At 42.8% G+C, this 18,777-nt stretch overlaps 3 protein-coding genes across 3 annotated transcripts; 1 reads left to right on the top strand and 2 right to left on the bottom strand.

Annotated features, from left to right (window-relative positions):
* Positions 1-1,244: 1,244 nt before the first annotated feature.
* Positions 1,245-4,171, bottom strand: gjb10 (gap junction protein beta 10). Its single transcript, XM_062523570.1, has 2 exons — positions 4,082-4,171; positions 1,245-3,269 (listed from the first exon to the last, which is right to left on the bottom strand). The coding sequence occupies exon 2, from the start codon at positions 3,225-3,227 to the stop codon at positions 2,421-2,423; it is 807 nt and encodes a 268-aa protein (XP_062379554.1). The 5' UTR covers positions 3,228-3,269; positions 4,082-4,171; the 3' UTR covers positions 1,245-2,420.
* Positions 4,172-6,788: 2,617 nt separating this feature from the next.
* Positions 6,789-18,379, bottom strand: wdr43 (WD repeat domain 43). Its single transcript, XM_062522491.1, has 18 exons — positions 18,123-18,379; positions 16,717-16,848; positions 15,433-15,554; positions 15,029-15,149; positions 14,818-14,936; positions 14,589-14,691; positions 14,408-14,472; positions 14,120-14,297; positions 13,751-13,837; positions 13,021-13,152; positions 12,492-12,635; positions 12,240-12,326; positions 11,868-11,899; positions 11,714-11,777; positions 11,508-11,621; positions 11,168-11,237; positions 7,905-7,963; positions 6,789-7,700 (listed from the first exon to the last, which is right to left on the bottom strand). Exons 1-18 carry the CDS (start codon positions 18,369-18,371, stop codon positions 7,638-7,640), a joined length of 1,941 nt encoding a protein of 646 aa, XP_062378475.1. The 5' UTR covers positions 18,372-18,379; the 3' UTR covers positions 6,789-7,637.
* LOC134067305 (uncharacterized) lies at positions 8,303-11,501 on the top strand. The gene is made up of 2 exons (XM_062522492.1): positions 8,303-8,492; positions 8,995-11,501. Exons 1-2 carry the CDS (start codon positions 8,346-8,348, stop codon positions 10,618-10,620), a joined length of 1,773 nt encoding a protein of 590 aa, XP_062378476.1. The 5' UTR covers positions 8,303-8,345; the 3' UTR covers positions 10,621-11,501.
* Positions 18,380-18,777: the final 398 nt, after the last annotated feature.

The following is an 18,777-nucleotide window of genomic DNA, read 5'->3' as shown; positions in this document are numbered from 1 at the left end:
TCCAAAAAAAAGAACTTGGTATATGTAGGCAAACCAACACAGTAAAAAGATAGATTAGCCTATGTGATTTTCATTAAGTGTGAACTGTAAGCCTATAATTGTCTAAACAAGTAAGCTCTTCCTTAAAAGAACAAAAATGGTCGGTAAAGATACCACTTTTTTTCTCTCAAAATATCAGGATACACTTATGTTACATAAGAATATAGGGAGGATCCTGTATCCTCTATTGAATGAAAGGGATATTCAATGGGTCAGACCGTGGGTTAAGTTACTTGGTGATCATACTGGTACATCTCCACAATAACTAGATGGTTACAACAGCTGTGAATTGTAATAGTTGAGAAACAGTTGTTTGAAAGGACAGGAAGGACCGTGTTGACATGGAAAGTTCCACGCATATTCCTTTGTTCAAACTTGTCCCGTCAGTTTTTGGGGCACACCTGAAAAGGTATTCTTGTGTGACGATGCGCCGCCGCCATGCATGTCTCTACATGCACTTCCTTAAGGTAGATACAGACTATAATCTTATTCAATGCTCTCAGAGGAAAGGTGAATACAGGACATGGACTATAGAAGAGAGAATAAGACCACAGGTGCAGTCGACCTGTTCACCAGCAGTAGAGACAGAGCATGGAACAGGAGAAGTAAACGAATGAATACAGAGAGTAACTCAATACCTAAGACGTCCATTCTCAGCACACAAAAGCTCTGGCTGGTTGGCCATTCAAATTCCACTATTTATTCCCAAGGACAGCCTGACTTTCATTAACCAATAGAGCAAAACAGCATAGAACGCCTCTGTCGCTTATCTGCTCTATAGATTAAACAGACATGTTAAACATGGAAGGCCCATCCTTGGGATTGGCTGGAAAAATTCTTCCACTGGGTGAGCCTCCTGAAAGCTAATAATGAAGAGTGACGGTAGTAACACTCCTATGTACATGAACATTCACTCTAATATTCCCTGTAAATGTCAATAGACTTGTTATACTAAGGGCTTAGATTACAATGTATTTAGTGGGCTACATCTTGGATACAGAGGATAAAAGGACATGTCTGGCTGAATCTGCCTGTTCTACATGTCAAAATATTTTTTTCAAAAGGCTCTTGAACAAAGTGCCAGCATGCCTCAATAACCTCATCAGACTCGCACTACGCACTACTTCAATCATTAGAACCTGTACTCTCTCTGCTGACTAGGATTCCACCATTTTGCATATTCAAAATTTCCAAACCAGTAGATGTTAAGAAAAAAAACAGACTGGATTTAATGGAGACACAATCAGGTAAACAGTTGACAAATGTTTCAAAAGACAGCAGTTTACATGTAAAACATGTATGTAAACAAGCAATGGTCTGTTTAGATTATAAGGCTTTCCCTGATAGTTTCTGGTCCAAGAGGGGCAAGATGTTCAGATGGCAAAACTCCTTCTTTCACACCATAAGAGAGGAAGAAACTAGAGAGTTAAGAGCATTCATATAAAATGATTATCTCCCTTCCTTGTACTGGCAGTGAAACTAGTTAAAAGAGCTGGGAAACCAGTTGTCTTTCTGCCCTCAGGAATGTTGAAACGGATTAGAAAACCCAAAATCTAACAGAACTTTAAACAATGTGCAACTCAAAATACAATATCACAAAAAAGAATAATTTACAATCCAAAACACACAAACATGGTATCAAACATGGCAGTATCAGACATTAAACTAGCAGAAGGTTTAACTGGAACTCGGTTGACTGCATTGCTTTTGATAGTCGTTTGACTGCATTGTTTTTGGTTGCACAAATACATTCAGGGCAGTGTTTGAGTTTTTACTGCTCTGTTCACTCAGTTCAGTTTGGCAGTGTGCATAGAGCTAAAAAGGCAAACAAGTATAAATAAGATCAAACTGGACAATAACAATGAGCTTTCTCATACCAGAACACACAGCAAGATTGGTTTTAATCTTGCGATTGCAAAGGTGTGTCACAGAACAAATACCGCAGTAAAAATGTTCGGGGTCAGGTTAGATAGTTTTCTAGTCTGCAAATGATGGATTCCTTATGAAGGAGAGTGTATTTGCCTTCATTCAGACTGTAACACAGGGTAACATGGCTTCATTCAGACTGTAACACAGGGTGGGTGTGTACTTGGTTTACATATGGTGAGGAACTCCAGAGGAATGTGGTGGGGTAAAGAAGGGAAATGGCTACTCTAGGCCTAGCCCATGAAAGTCATGGCCACACCAGTGAACCATTCCAGCTTCAGTGCGGATCTAAAGAGTACAATGAAAAGCTACAATGAAAGAGTAGGGGTATGGTATTTAACACAAAGGATGCAGTAGGCCTAAATATATGTTTTTAAACTCTATTGTACTTAGAGTCATGTCCCTGTATTGATCAATGTGTTCATCTGAGTCTCTGTCTCGGACTGTGAGAAGCATCATGTCTTGGCGATGGCTACACTGTAGGATGGTGCCGGGCTGCCGGTGTCTTTGCCAGTCCGCCGGCCATTGTTTGAGTCCAGCAATATGGCGGAACTACTCATATTCATCCTGGAGGCGGTCACTTGCATGTGCCGGGCTTTGTGCATCCGTTTGGCAACCTCCACGCAGCGCTTGCCCACCAGGTAGACGGTCTCGACGAAGGACAGCACGATGCAGACCAGGCTGGTGACCACCATGAAGATGGTGAAGATGCGCTTCTCCGTGGGCCGAGAGATGAAGCAGTCCACCACGTTGGGACACGGCGACTGTGAGCACTTGACCAGCGACGGGAAGCCGTAGCCCTCGTAGATGTGGTAGACCAGGTAGGTGAAGGTGGCGTCCACTCCCATCTTGAAGACGAGGCTGAGGACGTAGGTCCACCAGAGACCTCCACGCTTCTTGCCCGTGTTCTTGTAGAGACGTTTGACGCCCTCGCCGTACTTGAGGGTGTTCTTTTTTTCCCGATCCTCTCGATATGCCACGTGCATCGTCACCAAGAATGAGGGGCAAGTGACAAAGATGAGCTGCAAGGCCCACAACCGGACGTGAGACACGGGGAAGAAGTGGTCATAGCAGACATTGTGGCAGCCTGGCTGTGCTGTGTTGCACTTAAAGTCTTTCTGTTCATCACCCCAAACCTTCTCAGCTGCAACCACAAACACCAAAACTCGGAAAACAAAAACTATGGAAAGCCATACACGGCCAAATGCTGTAGAGTACTTGTTGACCCCACTAATGAGGCCCTGAAGAAACCCCCAGTTCATTGCAAATAGATTCCTTAGGCGACTTGATTGAAAACCTGTGATCTGTAAGGAAGAGAAATAAAACAGGTTAATACAGAGTAAACTTCTGAATCTAGAAATGCACATGGTAGCCTACACAAAAGCCTACTCCATCCTGTTCTGGGACAAGCTGGTGTCAATTTCGTTGTACTTGATACAATGACAAAATAAAGACACACACACACACACACACACACACACACACACACACACACACACACACACACACACACACACACACACACACACACACACACATGCACACACACACTCACGCGCACACACTCACATCCAAAGCGACTTACAACAACAGAATAACAGAAGTTTGCTCTGAAGTAACAATAACAGAAGTTTGCTCTGAAGTAACAATAAAATCATACATTATAGTAAAAAAAAAAAAAATCATCATAAATATTAGCCTATTATTAGGCTATCATTATTATTATTATTATTATTATTATTAGGCAACTTTACTTTCATGACATTATTATTATCATCGTTGTTTTTGGTACTATTCCAACTAGGCTAACAATAATAACAAATATTAAGAAAACGAAAGAAACAATGTGAATGCCAACATCTTTTAGATAAAAATGCATGAAAACCAAAGGTGTTCATTGTAGCCTAAACCTAACTCCAGGATGATGAAGATGCTATGTTCTGGTAGGCTAATCACAGACCGACAGATCCACAAGATGGTGGATACTATTTATGCTCTAATTATGCCTATTTTGCGTTTCATCACGCCGATTTGAATTGACAGGAAACTTCTTCTAGAATCATGCAAGAAGTAGGCCTATACTAAACAAATATAGGGAAATTAAGATCATACTCACAAAACTGAGATTTCAGGAGAATACGCGCGGTCTAGCGCGGTGCGAACTTTTTTCTCCCGTAGATTCCAATGCAGTGGTTTTCCATCGACAGTTTGTGCTTAGGAGTGGAACTGGGAGGGTGAATGGGTGGAGTTGACTGGTCACACTTGAACACTAGCAGGCAGGGCAACCTGCTGAAAGGTAAGGAAATCATCCTCCAGACACGAGACAACATCTGGATGCCCCCTTGCGGCCATTTAAAGCATTCCCAAATTGTTGTCAATATTCAGTGGGTCCGCGAGGGTTCATTTAATCGCATATCAGTCACTTTATCCCTCTGCTCCCCTCGAAATGTTGAAATTCGTATTCCACTTCTTGAACCGAGCCACAGTTATGAACTATGAAAGAACAACAATGGAATTATCGAGCGCACGCAAACTAATGCAGACAGCAAGTTAGTAGCCTGTGTTTAATTGCCTTTTGTCGTAGGCCTACATTTGAGTCGTTGCTTAACATTTGGAAAAGATAAAAATAAAATAAAAACACCTTCAAGTATGAGAGGGTGAATGTAACAACAAATAAATTGAAAAACCCTATCAGTGAAAATATCAAATCTATATTATCCTATACGAAATCGAATACAAAAATAAATACAAATACATGCAATCTAATTTGAAGTTAAAATACACTGCTCAAAAAAATAAAGGGAACACTGGTTCATAGGAGTATAGCATCAAGTCAGTCACACTTGTGAGATATTGATTTGGCCAGTTATGTAACAGAGGTGGTTTGTGAATCAGGTTGACCTGCTTTGATGTCAACAAAAGTTTCTACAGGTGTACTAGAGGGCCAACTGTGAGACGACCCCCAAAACAGGAATGTTTTTACAGGTGGTGGCACCTGGTCAGTTTTCCATCTTCATCCTTCTTGACTGATTTGTCACTAGTTTTGCATTTGGATAGGGTCAGTGTTACCACTGGTAGCATAAGCCAGTATCTGGAGCCTACAGAGGTTGCACAGGGTAGTCCAACTCCTTCAGATTGGCACACCAATACGTTGCATTGCCAAAATGACTGCTGTATCTCCCCCTGCAGTCTCGAGCATGGAAGAGATTCCAGGAGACAGGCAATTGCTCTAGGAGAGCAGGGCAGAGTGGTAGAAGATCCTTAACCCAGTAGCAGGACCAGTATCTGCTCCTTTGTGCAAGGAGGAACAGTAGAAGCCCTACTAGAGCCTTACAGAATGACCTCTAGCAGGTCACTGGTGTGAATGTCTGGCCACACTGCCAGAAACAGACTTCATGAAGGTGGCCTGAGGGCCCGATAGCCTCTAGAGGGACCTGTGCTCCCTGCCCAGCACTGTGGAGCTCAATTGACATTTGCCATAGAATGCAATATTGGTAGGTCTAACACTAGTGCCCTGTACTTTTCACAGATGAGAGCAGGTTCACCCTGAGCATGTGACAGACATTGAAGGGTCTGGAGATGTCGTGGAGAATGTTATGCTGCCTGCAACATCATTCAGCATCATTCAGCATGACCGGTTTGGTGGTGGGTCAGTAATGGTCTGGGGAGGCATACCCTTGGAGGGATGCACAGAACAGGGCAGTGAACACAGGTCCCTCTAGAGGCTATCGGGCCCTCAGGTCAACCTCATAAAGTCCATTTCTGACAATGTGGTCTGAGGCATTCACACCAGCGGCCTGCTGGTGGTCATTCTGTAGGGCTCTAGCAAAACTCCTACTGTTCCTCCTTACACAAAGGAGCAGATACTGGTCCTGCTATTGGGTTAACAACCTTCTACCACTCTGCCCTGCTCTCCTAGAGCAACTGCCTGTCTCCTGGAATCTCTTCCATGCTTTTGAGACTGCAATGGGAGACACAGCAATCTTTTTGGCAATGACAAGTATTGGTGTGCCATTCTGGAGGAGTTGGACTACCCTGTGCAACCTCTGTAGGCTCCAGATACTGGCTTATGCTACCAGTAGCAACACTGACCCTATCCAAATGCAAAACTAGTGAAAAATCAGTCAAGAAGGATGAAGATGGAAAAATTACCAGTTGCCACCACCTGTAAAAACATTCCTGTTTTGGGGATCGTTTCACAGTTGGCCCTCTAGTACATCTGCAGTAAATTCACAACCACCTCCGTTACATAACTGTCTAGATCAATATCCCACAAGTGTGACTGACTTGATGCTATACTCCTATGAACCAGTGTTCCCTTTATTTTTTTGAGCAGTGTATATGTAGGTTTCACTTTGCACTGCAGCCTATACATGTCAAAACAGTGATGACAGTGGATGGGGTGGGCCATATGATTAACAGAAGTGCAACCTAAAAACAATGGTTTTGTGAATGGAATTCCATTAGGCTGATAGGCTACCACAGAAAGTGAACCCAGAAACAAGTTATGTAAGCAACTTCTCATTTTAAACTTAATCACTGTCTAACATTGAGCAAATAGAATACTAGAATGGAGTATTTAATTAAGTTATTCAAGTTGTGTGGATATGGCTCAAACTCTTAACTTCAAATAAAATGGCCTTTGCCAGTAAGTTGACAGCTGGATACGTCATTTATATCAATTTGATATACTACTTTTAGTTTAGTTTATGTAACATCCAACCCTCATAAAGACTTGTAAACTTGAAATCTAGGCAAGGTTTTGGCATGTACACCAATTAGTTGATTCAGTTAATTGAAATCAACAAATATACCACCAAAAGCAGGACAAAGGGAATTTTATTTAAATTGTACAATGGTCAGGGATTGCCTCAAATGTACTTGAAGAAACCAATAATTCACAGAATTTTCAACCTTTTCATTGAATATTATTAATCCCTCCATTCGTCCAAAGAAGTCCATCCACATTTCATAATGGACACACATTTGATGTCGAGCATTAACAGCCCACGAGGAAAAACATGAAAAAAAGAACAAAGAAGAAAAAGAGAGATGTTGCAGAACATGGTTTCAGAGAATTTGTTTTTAATCCCAAATCAACTGTCGTAAGCATAGGGAAACTCAATACAAATGTTGCACTGTACACATCAGTTTTACAGATTGCATGTGGACATAGACAACCACATCCACACTCCTTTCACAAGTTGTGAGGTGTGTGTGTGTGTGCGTGTGTGTGTGAGCACGCCATGTATGTGTGTTTATGTGAAAGCTGACCACATATCCCCAATGGTGACAAAGTTTGGGCAGGCAGTAAGGACTCAGAGAGGAGGGAAGAGGGGTCAAAGACTGTCTTGTGGGACAAGGTTGCGGCATCGGATCCAAAGAGGTGTGTTCTCTCCATCATAATTAGGAGGCCACAAGACAGGTCTGAGATGGAGGTGCTTCAGCCACTGTTGCCATCATTGAAATTCTATAAAACTCTCTCTTTTTTTGTTGTTTTGTTAAAATAAAATCAAAACATGGAAATTAAACGAAAGCATATATAAATCTTTCAGGTCCTTTTTTAATTCCTCGCTCTTCAGCTCATGAACACTCATTCCTCCTCACTCTCATTTTCTGCATCCAAGTCCGACTCGTCCCCATTTGCTTTAGAATCCTCCCTCATTTCCTCGTCAGCATGATTCTGTCTCTTCTCCATTGTGTCCATCGTCATCATCTTCATCCTCCTCCCAGTTCTATGGAAAAGAGGAAATTGGAATCTCAAAATGCAATGCAACCTCAAATGTTTTTCATTAAACATGCATAAAAAAATAATTGTATCAGTGATGTTGCAAAGTAAACCTGTGTGACTCAGCCTATGAAACATGGGGAGTGTTAACAGTCTCCCTTTCTACAAAAACATGCACGGACAATATTTGTGCAAATATGGCATCTCCTACCTCTGATTCATCCTCAGGCAGTCCTTCATCTCCTGAAGCCTCGTCTTCATCAGAGGACTCTGGGAAATCATGGACAGTGTCATTAGAACAGCACAGCTAAAAATACTTTAATCAGGCTAAGAAGCTGCCGAAAAAGCAGAAATACGAAAGAGCTACATCTTTTCTAGGTAATGAATTTAACAAAGGCCCTTCCTCTAGCGAGCTTTCCGATTTGCATTTCAATGTGATGGGGGGGGGGAGCCGAGCCATTTGCATTTGAATCTCTCTGCAGACTATTTGCATTTGAGATGACGCACTTGCCAACAAGCCAGTGCAGCACTGCAACATGATTGGTTGACTGAAGAGGGGCATCCCAATAAGCCAATCAAAGTGAGCATGGGGGGAGACAGAAACAGAAACATGTTCTGATACAGCCCTGCAGCAGAGGGAGAGGAGAGGACCATGTCCAAGCGCAAAGTCTCTGTGGTCTTTGACCATTTTTACATTCCAGACAACAAAGAATTGGTGTGCAAGGCTCGCTGCAAATACTGTCCCCTAGAGATGAGTTTCAACAGGAAAGCCACCAGCAACCTGCTCAACCACATGAAGGTAAGGTATTCACCCATCTTCCTGTTAACATCTGTGCTTACTCTATAGAAAGTAGAGTCACTTCACCTTCTCAAGTCACTGTGTTTATATATTTCTTTGTACATTTACAGCAAAACTTTAAAAACCCATGCCATATGTGGGTGTAGCGTGCTTTTTGGCACTAACAGTGCATGGCTCTAGACTGTCCTTATCACAGTTGATCTATGCAAATACATGATTTGATCCGTCAAAGGGAGAATGACAAATTTCCCTACTGTCGTTTTGTAATACTTAGAGACTCTGGCGCGCATGTTCTAGTTCAGTCACTTTTTGCTAAATGTTTTTATAATTCTGTAGGTTGCTTTGGATAAAAACATCTGCAGAATATATTCAGAAACATCTTTTATATTTTACAAAGATATTTCTTACTAGACTTGATTAAATATTCTACATATCTTGCTATTCTGAATGCAACATTACATTTCATAAATAATTATTCATCGCCATATTCTCTACCCTTTAGAGGAAACACGCCTCTATACCGCTGGGCCCTTCCTCTAGCATCAGTGAACAATGGCCTGGCACAGAAGCCACATGTAGCCAACCACAATCACCCAACAAATGGAACAGCAACGATCCCAGTCAGATCCTTGGCAATCAGGCCCTGGTCAATCTGATTGCCGGGGAGCAACTGCCCGTCTCTATTGTGGAGAGTCCGTTCTTCCTTTCCTTCATACAGGAGATTCAGCCCAGCTACAACGTGCCTGATGGGGAGTATTTTGTCAACACGCTTCTGGATCAACAGACCCGCTTTCTACAGGACAAACTGAAGACTCTGTCCAACACCGCACAGAGCGTCTGTTTGACTGTAGATGTTTGGAACGCAATGGAATTCAGCTACATGACCATCACTGGACACCTGGTCATCAACTACACCTTGAAATCAGTCTTGCTCTCCTGCAAGCGTACATGCGGGCAACAGCTGAGAGTCAGCACTACTAAGGAGATTGACAATGTGCTGACCCAGTACAATATCTCCAGAGAGGCGATCATCTTACTGAGTGAAAGCCCAGCACAAGATCTCATCAAGCTCCCTGGGTTTGAGCAAATGGAGAGAGACAGTAGCAGCACTACCGGAATATTAAAAACGGAGGATGACGAAGATGCCGCATACGAGAGTGGAGTTGGTGAACAGACACCAGGAAGCATGACGGCACCGTTCAACATTCAGCCTGGGCCCTCCTTCGCTCAAGCTCTCCAGCTGGTTGTTAGGGATGGTTTGCAGGCATCACCACAAGCTACCACCAATGCCTTGGCTAAAGTTTATGCCGAGACTGCTGAAGGACATAGCAGCAGCAACATCCAGCCAGCCTCAGATTGGAGCAGTCAAATAAAGGAGGTGAGGCACAGTCTTAGCCAGTCTGGGGACCGACAAACCCAACATGCAAACGTTAGCAGCTTCGATGGGAGCCCATATGAAAGAAGCTTGCTGGAGGCCTTTATCCACACCCTGCAGCCCTTTGAGGAGATCGCCGACCGCCTCAGAAGGGAGAGAGTGGTGCCTGCCAGCCTGGTCATCCCCTCCATCCAGGGCATCAGGAAGCACCTGAGGTCACCAACGGAGCAGAACCAGAAGCTGGTCGTCGCTCTGGAGGTGGCGCTGGAAAAGTGGCTGACTCCTTTCGAGGGGCGCTGGTGCTACCGGAGAGCGACGGCCTTGGACCCCCGACTGAAGCTGCGCTGGTGTGAGGGGGAGCGGGCGCTCCAGATGCGGCAGGACCTCCTGGGCCTCACCGGCGGAGCCGAGAGGAACGCCCAGAGTGGTGAGGACATGGCAACCAGCTCGCACACCCAGGCCAAGAGGAGAAGCCTCTTCCCTTTTTTTGAGGATGAACCCCAGGACAGCCAGCCGGACACCCAGGACGAGGTGGAGACCTATCTGCTGGAGCCCTGTATCCCTTACCACCACGACCCACTGGTTTATTGGCGGGGCAACCAGCACCGCTTCCCTCAGTTGGCAGAGCTGGCACTTAGGCACCAGGCCATCCCTGCTCTTCCTGTGCCCGCTATGTATTCAGATAACGCCAGGATCTCAGACGAGGAGTTTGAGAAGCTCATGTTTATCAAGCTCAACAGTGCTCTGCTGTGAGAAACAAACCCTTCTCTAAGATAGCCAAGTTAGGTCCCAGATCATCAACTTGTCCAACAAGACTGCTAGCTCTCTTCAAATCTATGGAGACCGTGCACTACCACTTCCTGCTGGATTACGATAACTTAGTTATGTTAGTATACCTTTGTTCTGTCCCGGCCTTTATTTCACCCCGCTTGCCTACGGTGGGCCAAATACCACACTGATTTAACAAACCACAGCAGCTCTATAATGGTTGATCTGGCTGTTCAGTAGCTAAACATGTAGTTGTTACTCTGATGCCACAATGTTAGGTCATTCCTTGCTGCTCTTAGTGAGAGGCCAGCATACATTCTCATCTGAGAAGTGTCATGGAGGTTAAGCCAAGTTAATGAACAAGCTATTAGCCAGGATTTAGAATGCTTTAGAAACATCCCTGATGGAGAAAGATACAAAACTGATGTATGGGCTTATATGTAAACCTGAAGTCTGTTCAACTCAACCATCAATATACCGATATGACACACCACATGAGCAACATTAAGGGTAAACAAACGTTGGTACTCACCTTCCTCATACACAAGCTTGGCTGTGTGGTCCAGCTCATTTATTTTATGGACACTGCTGCTTGTCGCCACCTAGTGGACAATTACAGAATGGTTAAGATACAGAAGCTTCACCCTAATTCTACTGCTTCATCTTTTGTCTGGTCATGTATACTGCGATATGTGCATTTCAGTACCACCCAACTTGAGTGATTAAGTGAACATCACATTGATTTACTAAACACAATGTATATATTGAAGCCATTCGTAAGCATGTACACACCCTTGCGCAATGCACCTTCTGTGATAAACAGATCTGAACATGTTTATCGTTAAATAAAACATTTGAGAAATGAAGTGTACCTGGGTCATTAACAAGTATAGTTTGCCATGGAGCCTCATCAGCTGTTGGTACCCCTTCACTCTGCTCTCAATTAAATGATACAGCCTTCCAAGTTGAAACATCAAATCTGGTAACTGCAATTCAAAGACAAAGCCAACATTAGCATAATACACATACAGTTGTATGGGTTCATTTCATAATGGCTATGATGCAGCTCTGTACTTACTGATGACAGATAGGATGTGTGTAGCGTCAATACTGCCTTGAGCCAATCAACCGCCGTGTGAGCACTGAGAGTACAGAAAGAGGAGTTTAAATGACGGGACTCCAGAATGAAGCAGTAAAGAAGTAGCAGTAAATGAGAGATATGGCTGACTTACGAGTTTGGATGTCCTTGTATCCTAATCGAAAGCTGGGGAATTCAAATAATTGATTCATTAACATCTTGTGACAAAGTATTAAACCCTCTAGCCAATACACTATACAATAAAGGACATGGAAGTAATAAATATGTCAAACACTATTTACAGAAAAGAGCAAATGGTCAAACATCCCCAGCAGATCACAAAACACCATCAAATATCAATCATAGCAATCCCCCATATTTTAGTAATATATAGTGATTCAACAATTCGACAGAGAAAGCATGATAATGACCCTTTACTTCAGACTAAAAAAGCAATGTGAGGGCCCTCAACTCTGCTTCAAGGAAAAGCTTCAGATAGTCCATCATACAGATCTAAGAGACTTACCTCATCCAATAATGGCAAGATAGCAGGAAGGGGTACTCGGGAAACCGTATTCCTGATCAACATTTCCTTACGAGTCTGGAATATTCTCTGTGAAAACATCCAGGCCAAACTTCCAGTCACCATCAACAGTTCAAACAATAATTTTGCATTTTACTAAGAACAGTGACATAGAGGCCAACAAAGTAAAGCAAAAGGGGGAAAAAACCCCATATCAAAACAGAGCCAAAGGTGTGGCTAACAGCTGGGACTCACATTGAGGATGCTTTTGTCTTTACTCTCCAGCCCCTGCACCAGCAGCACAGCGTAGCTGTCTGTCCGAAGGGTGGAGATCCCTTTCTCGCCTCCCTTTCCTGCAGCGGATAGCTCCACCTGCTCCAGCCGCTCCTCGATGGTCATCTGCAGGATTGGACACATTCGTTCAGACTCACACAATGTAGTATTAGTGCTAGCTGCCTTGGCCACAATGTGAAGTAAAGGTACTATAAATGATCGGTTCAAATATCAAAAGACATGAAAGCTTCCAGAAACAAAAAACCAAGGAGCAAACTACCCCTCTCCTCCCTTTTTGATGATTTATCGAAACAGCGTTGCTATGGTTTGGGGCACAAGCTTGCTTCATTTTGTTTGCAGTTCATGGAATCATAGCCTTTTTTGTGTACTCGGAGAAGGGATCGCAAGTGGATTGTGAGGAGATATTCACTGGATGTGACAAAAATTACGTCCCTGTGGTACCTTAATGTGATATGTGGTAATTGATGTGGTAGTGGATTCTATGACATACCTCAGTCCTGGCACCTTTCTTCCTTTTTTCTGGTTGGCTGCTTTGATTGGCTGTTTTCGGTGGTGCCTGGTGTCCTGGCAGGCCAGGAATTAGGACTTTACTTTTTTTCTCATTGACTATTGGAGTTTTCACCTGAAAGAGACAACAAAATCATATACAATACAGATACACACACGTATATAGGCAATACATACATGATCCCATATCTGAAAAAAAAAAAACATTCATTGACACTGGTTGCATTTTGTTTTTGTTTTTTAAAGTATTGCATGCTTTTCCAAATGAAGCGCTCATCGTGAGTAAAGGAAAGTCACTTTTTTTGCACAATTTTTCCTAATCAAGGGCCATGTAGAAAATCAATGCCATACAAGCTTTTATATTATTTTCCACCCCACAAATTTTGGGCCACCTATGATTAATACTTTTCATTACATTAACACCCAAACATAGTTTTTCAGGCTGTAAAACTGAAGGAATTTTAACTACTGAAAATAATATGAAGAAATAGGATTTAAACAGAAGGTCTTGGTTTGGGGACCCATTCTTGATATCGGCAATAACTGGTAAACAAACTATGAAACGGTGCGGACACAACCTTATCTGATTTGACATGGAATGACCCACCGACTCTGATCAGATAGTCATCTGTTATAGTATAAGCAGGGGGGTGTGGAGGCATGTAGTTAAAATTATACAAATGACTCCTTTCAAGAAGAAAAGCATTACTTACCATGGAGACGGCTGTATCTATGGAGAGGGACAATGTTGTCTGTATGTCCCGGACTAGACATACGTGTCTTTCGGCTGTGTTCACAGGCTGGTGGGAAACACATAAGAGATACATCATACAACTGCTGCCCACACCAACCTTCCATCTGAGTGTGGTCAAATGGGAATCATTTCATACCAACAAAAGTGTGCCTTTGAATGAAGGAGATTCTTAGCGTGGTATAAGAAGTGTATAGGCCAATCCAGAGTTCTCAGTATTTCTCTACATTTACCAACAGGCAAGTCAGCCCAACCCACACCTTAGGACTCTTTACGATTATCAGATGCCATGTATGAAAAAGAATAAACATGCCAGACTCCATATGCTCACCGTTGTTTCAATGACGGGCTGAAGGTAGCTGCCATATGCCAGCTGCAGGCTCTGCTTGTCGGAGTTGAGGGATGCAGCCAACAGGGGCACGGGAACTGGTGTGTCATCTTCACCAGATTTACCCCCAGCACTGGACACCTGCACTGAGCAGGCTGGGGAGAGGGGCTTCTTACAGGGCCTGAAGGGGAGGGGGCAAGAAAGAGAAACACTTATATTTGGAAGAACATTTATCCGAGAAGGGAAATGTCAGGGAGAAGCGATTGTCACTAGCTCTGTGATCAAACGTACCCATTGAGAAAGTGCTCAAATAGATGTAGTTGTCCATCCTTGCATACCACAGCTAACCGCACAGCCTGGAAAACAGAAAGACTTATTATATCCAGTTTCAACAAGCATTAATCCGACACTGTTGGAACATTTTCCACCTGGCATCTTGAGTAGCAGCTCTCAGACGCGGCCTGTAGCTTACCTCTTCCTTGCTGTCGGATTTGAGAAGGTCAATGTGCTGTGGCTCGTCCGTCAGAGTGAAGGACACCACGGCGTTCTTGTCCTTCCCATCGGAGCGCACCTGCCTAAGAGAGCCAAACAAACACATCTTCACTACAAAATCTAAACCGATAGACTCTTCTACATAAATTCCCAGGTGAGTAATGCTTGAGGTCTCATACAGGTGATAATTTCCTATGTCGATAACTTACCATACACTAAGGAGGCGATCATGAGCTGCCCCAGAGAGGAAGTACATGCCATCGCTATCCGGTGGCCGTGTGGTGGCGAAGCACAGGGTCGTAACCATGGTGGAGTGACCTGTGAATTTCTGTCAAACAAAAGGAAATGTCCATTTCAAGGCTGCTTTTATTTTCCCTCTGAAGTGATACATGTGGCACTCTAAATAATGCAGGCACTCACCCTGTACACCTCCTTGGTTTCCAAGTCCCACATTTTGATCGTCATGCCAGCAGAGAGAAGCAGCTTTCCATTCGGACTCACACACAAACTTGTCACTGCTGTCCGATCTGCTTTCCATTTACTGAACAAACCCACGCAAAGACAATGAGCTTCAACGATCAGTTAACTCATCAATGGTTAAATCTAGCAATGGTCAACTAGCAAGTTTCTGGTAATAAAATGTCTTCAATCTAGTCTCACAATTTTTTCACCCTATAACATCACACTCATTTATAAAGATTCATACAAGTACTATCCCTTTATTGTTCCAACTGTCTACAGTCAATATAATATCAAACAGCCCTCAAGACCATATACGCGAAGACATACAATGGCGGTACAATGATGGTTACAGCAATGCCTACCAGCGCATTTTGGCTGTCTGCAGGTCCCACTCCACAATGTGTGCGTCATCTGAGCCGCTGTAGAGCAGATTCTCCTCTGGATGCCACTGCACAGTGTTCACTGCCCCACTATGACCCCCATCCTGACAAGGGAAACAGAGGTCAGCACACAACCAACACTCATATAGAGACATATACATGGACAATCTCAATGGTAAAGTGCACACCTATTTACAGTCTATGTGCTAATGAACTCACACATTCACTGGTTCTATGAACTTAAGTAAAAAATGGAAAAAGGTTTGCACACTTGAAATCCTTCTTTTTCGTTTCATTTTCTTCCATCTGAAGAAGACCATATGGTCGAAACGTCATTTATTCTGTGCTCAAGAAAATAAAAATAAAACGAAAAAGAAGGATTTCAAGTGTGCAAACCTTTTTCCATTTTTTATGAATTACCCTTGTTCTGCACCTTGACCTGGGATGTGCACAAACTTTTTTCTATAACTATGTACTTTAGTAGCATTTCAAACAAATACCTTTCAACATATGTAACTAGCCTACTCTCAATAGGGACATATAATGCATGCATTTAGACATAGCATAGGTGCATAAGCACACAAAGTGCTCTAATAATACAGCCTTCCAATCAGCTACTATACAATGGGCACAACCTGTGAATTGTGATTGTTTATCCTGGTTATGACTTAGTGACAAAGTAGAGGGAGGTGGCTTGAGGCTGACTTTGGCTCAATTCACAGAGAATGACTGATAGCATGCATGTAACTCTTATCACTGCCTAGTGATTAGGGCTGCACGATTTGAGGAAAATAACTAATTGCCATTTTTCTGACAGATAGCAATAGATTTTTGAAAGTCAAGCTATAGTTCAATCATCCAAATTTAAACAAGTTGGGCCACTTGGTGAGCATGCGTTGCGTGTATACAACACTTCATTGTCAGTCACATAAGCAGGATGTCATGAGTAACAATAACTTCATGATAGTTATTAAGTTGACTGATAGTTAGCAGATGAGTTGGTGACCAAAGACACCAACTCGCAACAGTGGGATTCGAACCCAGCTTAACCAATTGTCAGTTGTTGACGTTACTGCTGTTCCACCATATATGTGACGAGGTTAACCATGGGACAGTTGCAAACTGCTGCCTGCCTTTTGCTAAGCTTATTGCATTAATTCAAATTGTAATTTCTGTTAAAAAATTGTTTGCTTGTGCAGCCCTACTAGCAATGCAATTTGCTGTAATGCACATATATCAAGAAATACATTAAAGAATTATTCTTACCAATGTGCACTGCAGGGCCCCTTTGACTGTGCTGTAGATGAGGATGGTGCCTGCTGCCGTACCCAGTGCCAGCAGATCTGTCTCCGCTGGCTGTCCTGCCTCCGATTTCCTCTTTTTCCTCAGAGGTCCCTCCTAGGACCATGCACATGAGGGAGTGTAAGTCACTGCTAAGTACTGATTTTAGGGGCTAAATAATATCATATGGCCAGTTCCTAAGCTTTCCTATGGAAACTTCTGTCAGTAAATAGACAATTCACCTGGTCTCGAGTTAGCTATGAAGAAAGATCTATACAAGGCCTTCACAGCTAAGAACATTTTTAGACTTTGGCACAATTTTCCCAGTTACCTGTTTTCAACCTGTACGAAAAGCAATTCTTATTGCATAAGCATTATTCATTATTTGCACTTAAAAGTAAACCTGCAACTTAAAGGGTTGCCATTAGTTGACAAGCCGTCGATTCAACACTCAGGTATGCCATTTTCTCAACATACGGTGTCACATTGAACAAGAGCCTTTGCCAACATAGGTTACTGCTGACAATGCCATCCTAAACATTTCAATCAAGAGGTTCTTCGCACTTGTTGACGCAATGGGCAACGTTACAAAATGTTTCTTCTGTTGCATTACAATGACAACTCACGATACAATGTAAATGGTAGACTGTAGAACTATTCAAACTAACACTTTTATGATCACTTCTCGCTGGCTACTAAGTTATTACACAATGAAGATATTTGGGTTCCAGCTATCCAGGCGTTAACGCATAAACGTTTAGATATTACTCCTTATTTGTCCACGATGACAGAACGCAATTTAAGCATAACCATGTACAACACGACAGCTAAACAAGTAATGTTACAGTACAGACACACTACAGATGTTGATTAACGTTATTGGAAGTCAGCTAATCATTGTATAATTGTCCAACTTTTCTCTCGGCAAGTTAGCTAACGTTTTGGCTAACATTAGCACCTTCCACATGAATTAAAACTACTGTTACCGAAACATGGCTCAAACGGGATATTTAGAATTATCAAAGTGCTACTCACTATATAATCAGACACAGCTATCTTATGAAGAATAAATGTAATTTTACGTAGAAATTCTCATGTGGCCATTTTAAGAACGAACATGTGCGACAGACAACATGTGCGTCCTACTGGAGGTAACTTTACTAATGCTATGTGGCTAGTTGCTAAGCATGTTGATTAAGGTTACTTACGACTTCTGATTCAAAGACAGTGAACGCGAAGCATTGCAAGTAATATTACAACAGTAAATCTTCAACTTCACGCGTATATTGCCAGTAAATATGTGTGACAGTAATCGTACAAACTTAAAAACGACAGCATGGTTGACTAGGCCACTAGCCCATGAGAACTGCTGTATCTAGCCTCCAACATACCTTAGCCGTTCGGCATGGTCCCCAAGCTATGCAGGTACAAGTGGCACTCAAGTGGGCAGAAGGCACATATTCCTGGTGAAGGGTTTTGCTGTCTGTGTTCCAAATACGAAGTCGACCATCCTGTGCACACAGTGCCAGGTATTGATGTGATTTTGGGGAGAAAACGCAGGGTAGCATCGGCGACGAAAACCCTCCATCAGCCGCCATTATTGAAGCGCTGCGTACGTCTGCGTATTCTGGAAGACGCATGGTCAGGAAACACGTGTTATCACCCGGGGAGCAGGCGCACTAGCACCCAACTCGAGGTGCGATTCATTGGACACATGAAAATTTCAGAGGGAGCGGGTGAATACGAACGGAGCCACGTATGAATAGTGAGGATAGATTTGGACGAGGGATGAAGCGTAGACACAAAACCTGTCTTGGTTTAGAACTGTAAGAAATGGATGTATAATTGCTATATTTTTTTTTGCCATAATACGACCAGATAGGGTTGACATCTAATTTAGTTTTAGGTATTTGATACTGAAGAAGCACTGTCTTAATTTTAATGCATCTATCTCGAGACATCACTGCTACCATATTATGTAGCCTAAGCAAGCAATTATGCAACAACTATATTATGTTTCTGGATCCCTTGGCTTATAAGACATAA

This window comes from Sardina pilchardus, chromosome 20, assembly GCF_963854185.1.
Source record: "Sardina pilchardus chromosome 20, fSarPil1.1, whole genome shotgun sequence".
NCBI lineage: Eukaryota > Metazoa > Chordata > Actinopteri > Clupeiformes > Clupeidae > Sardina > Sardina pilchardus.
This window is presented reverse-complemented; position numbering and strand designations above follow the sequence as displayed.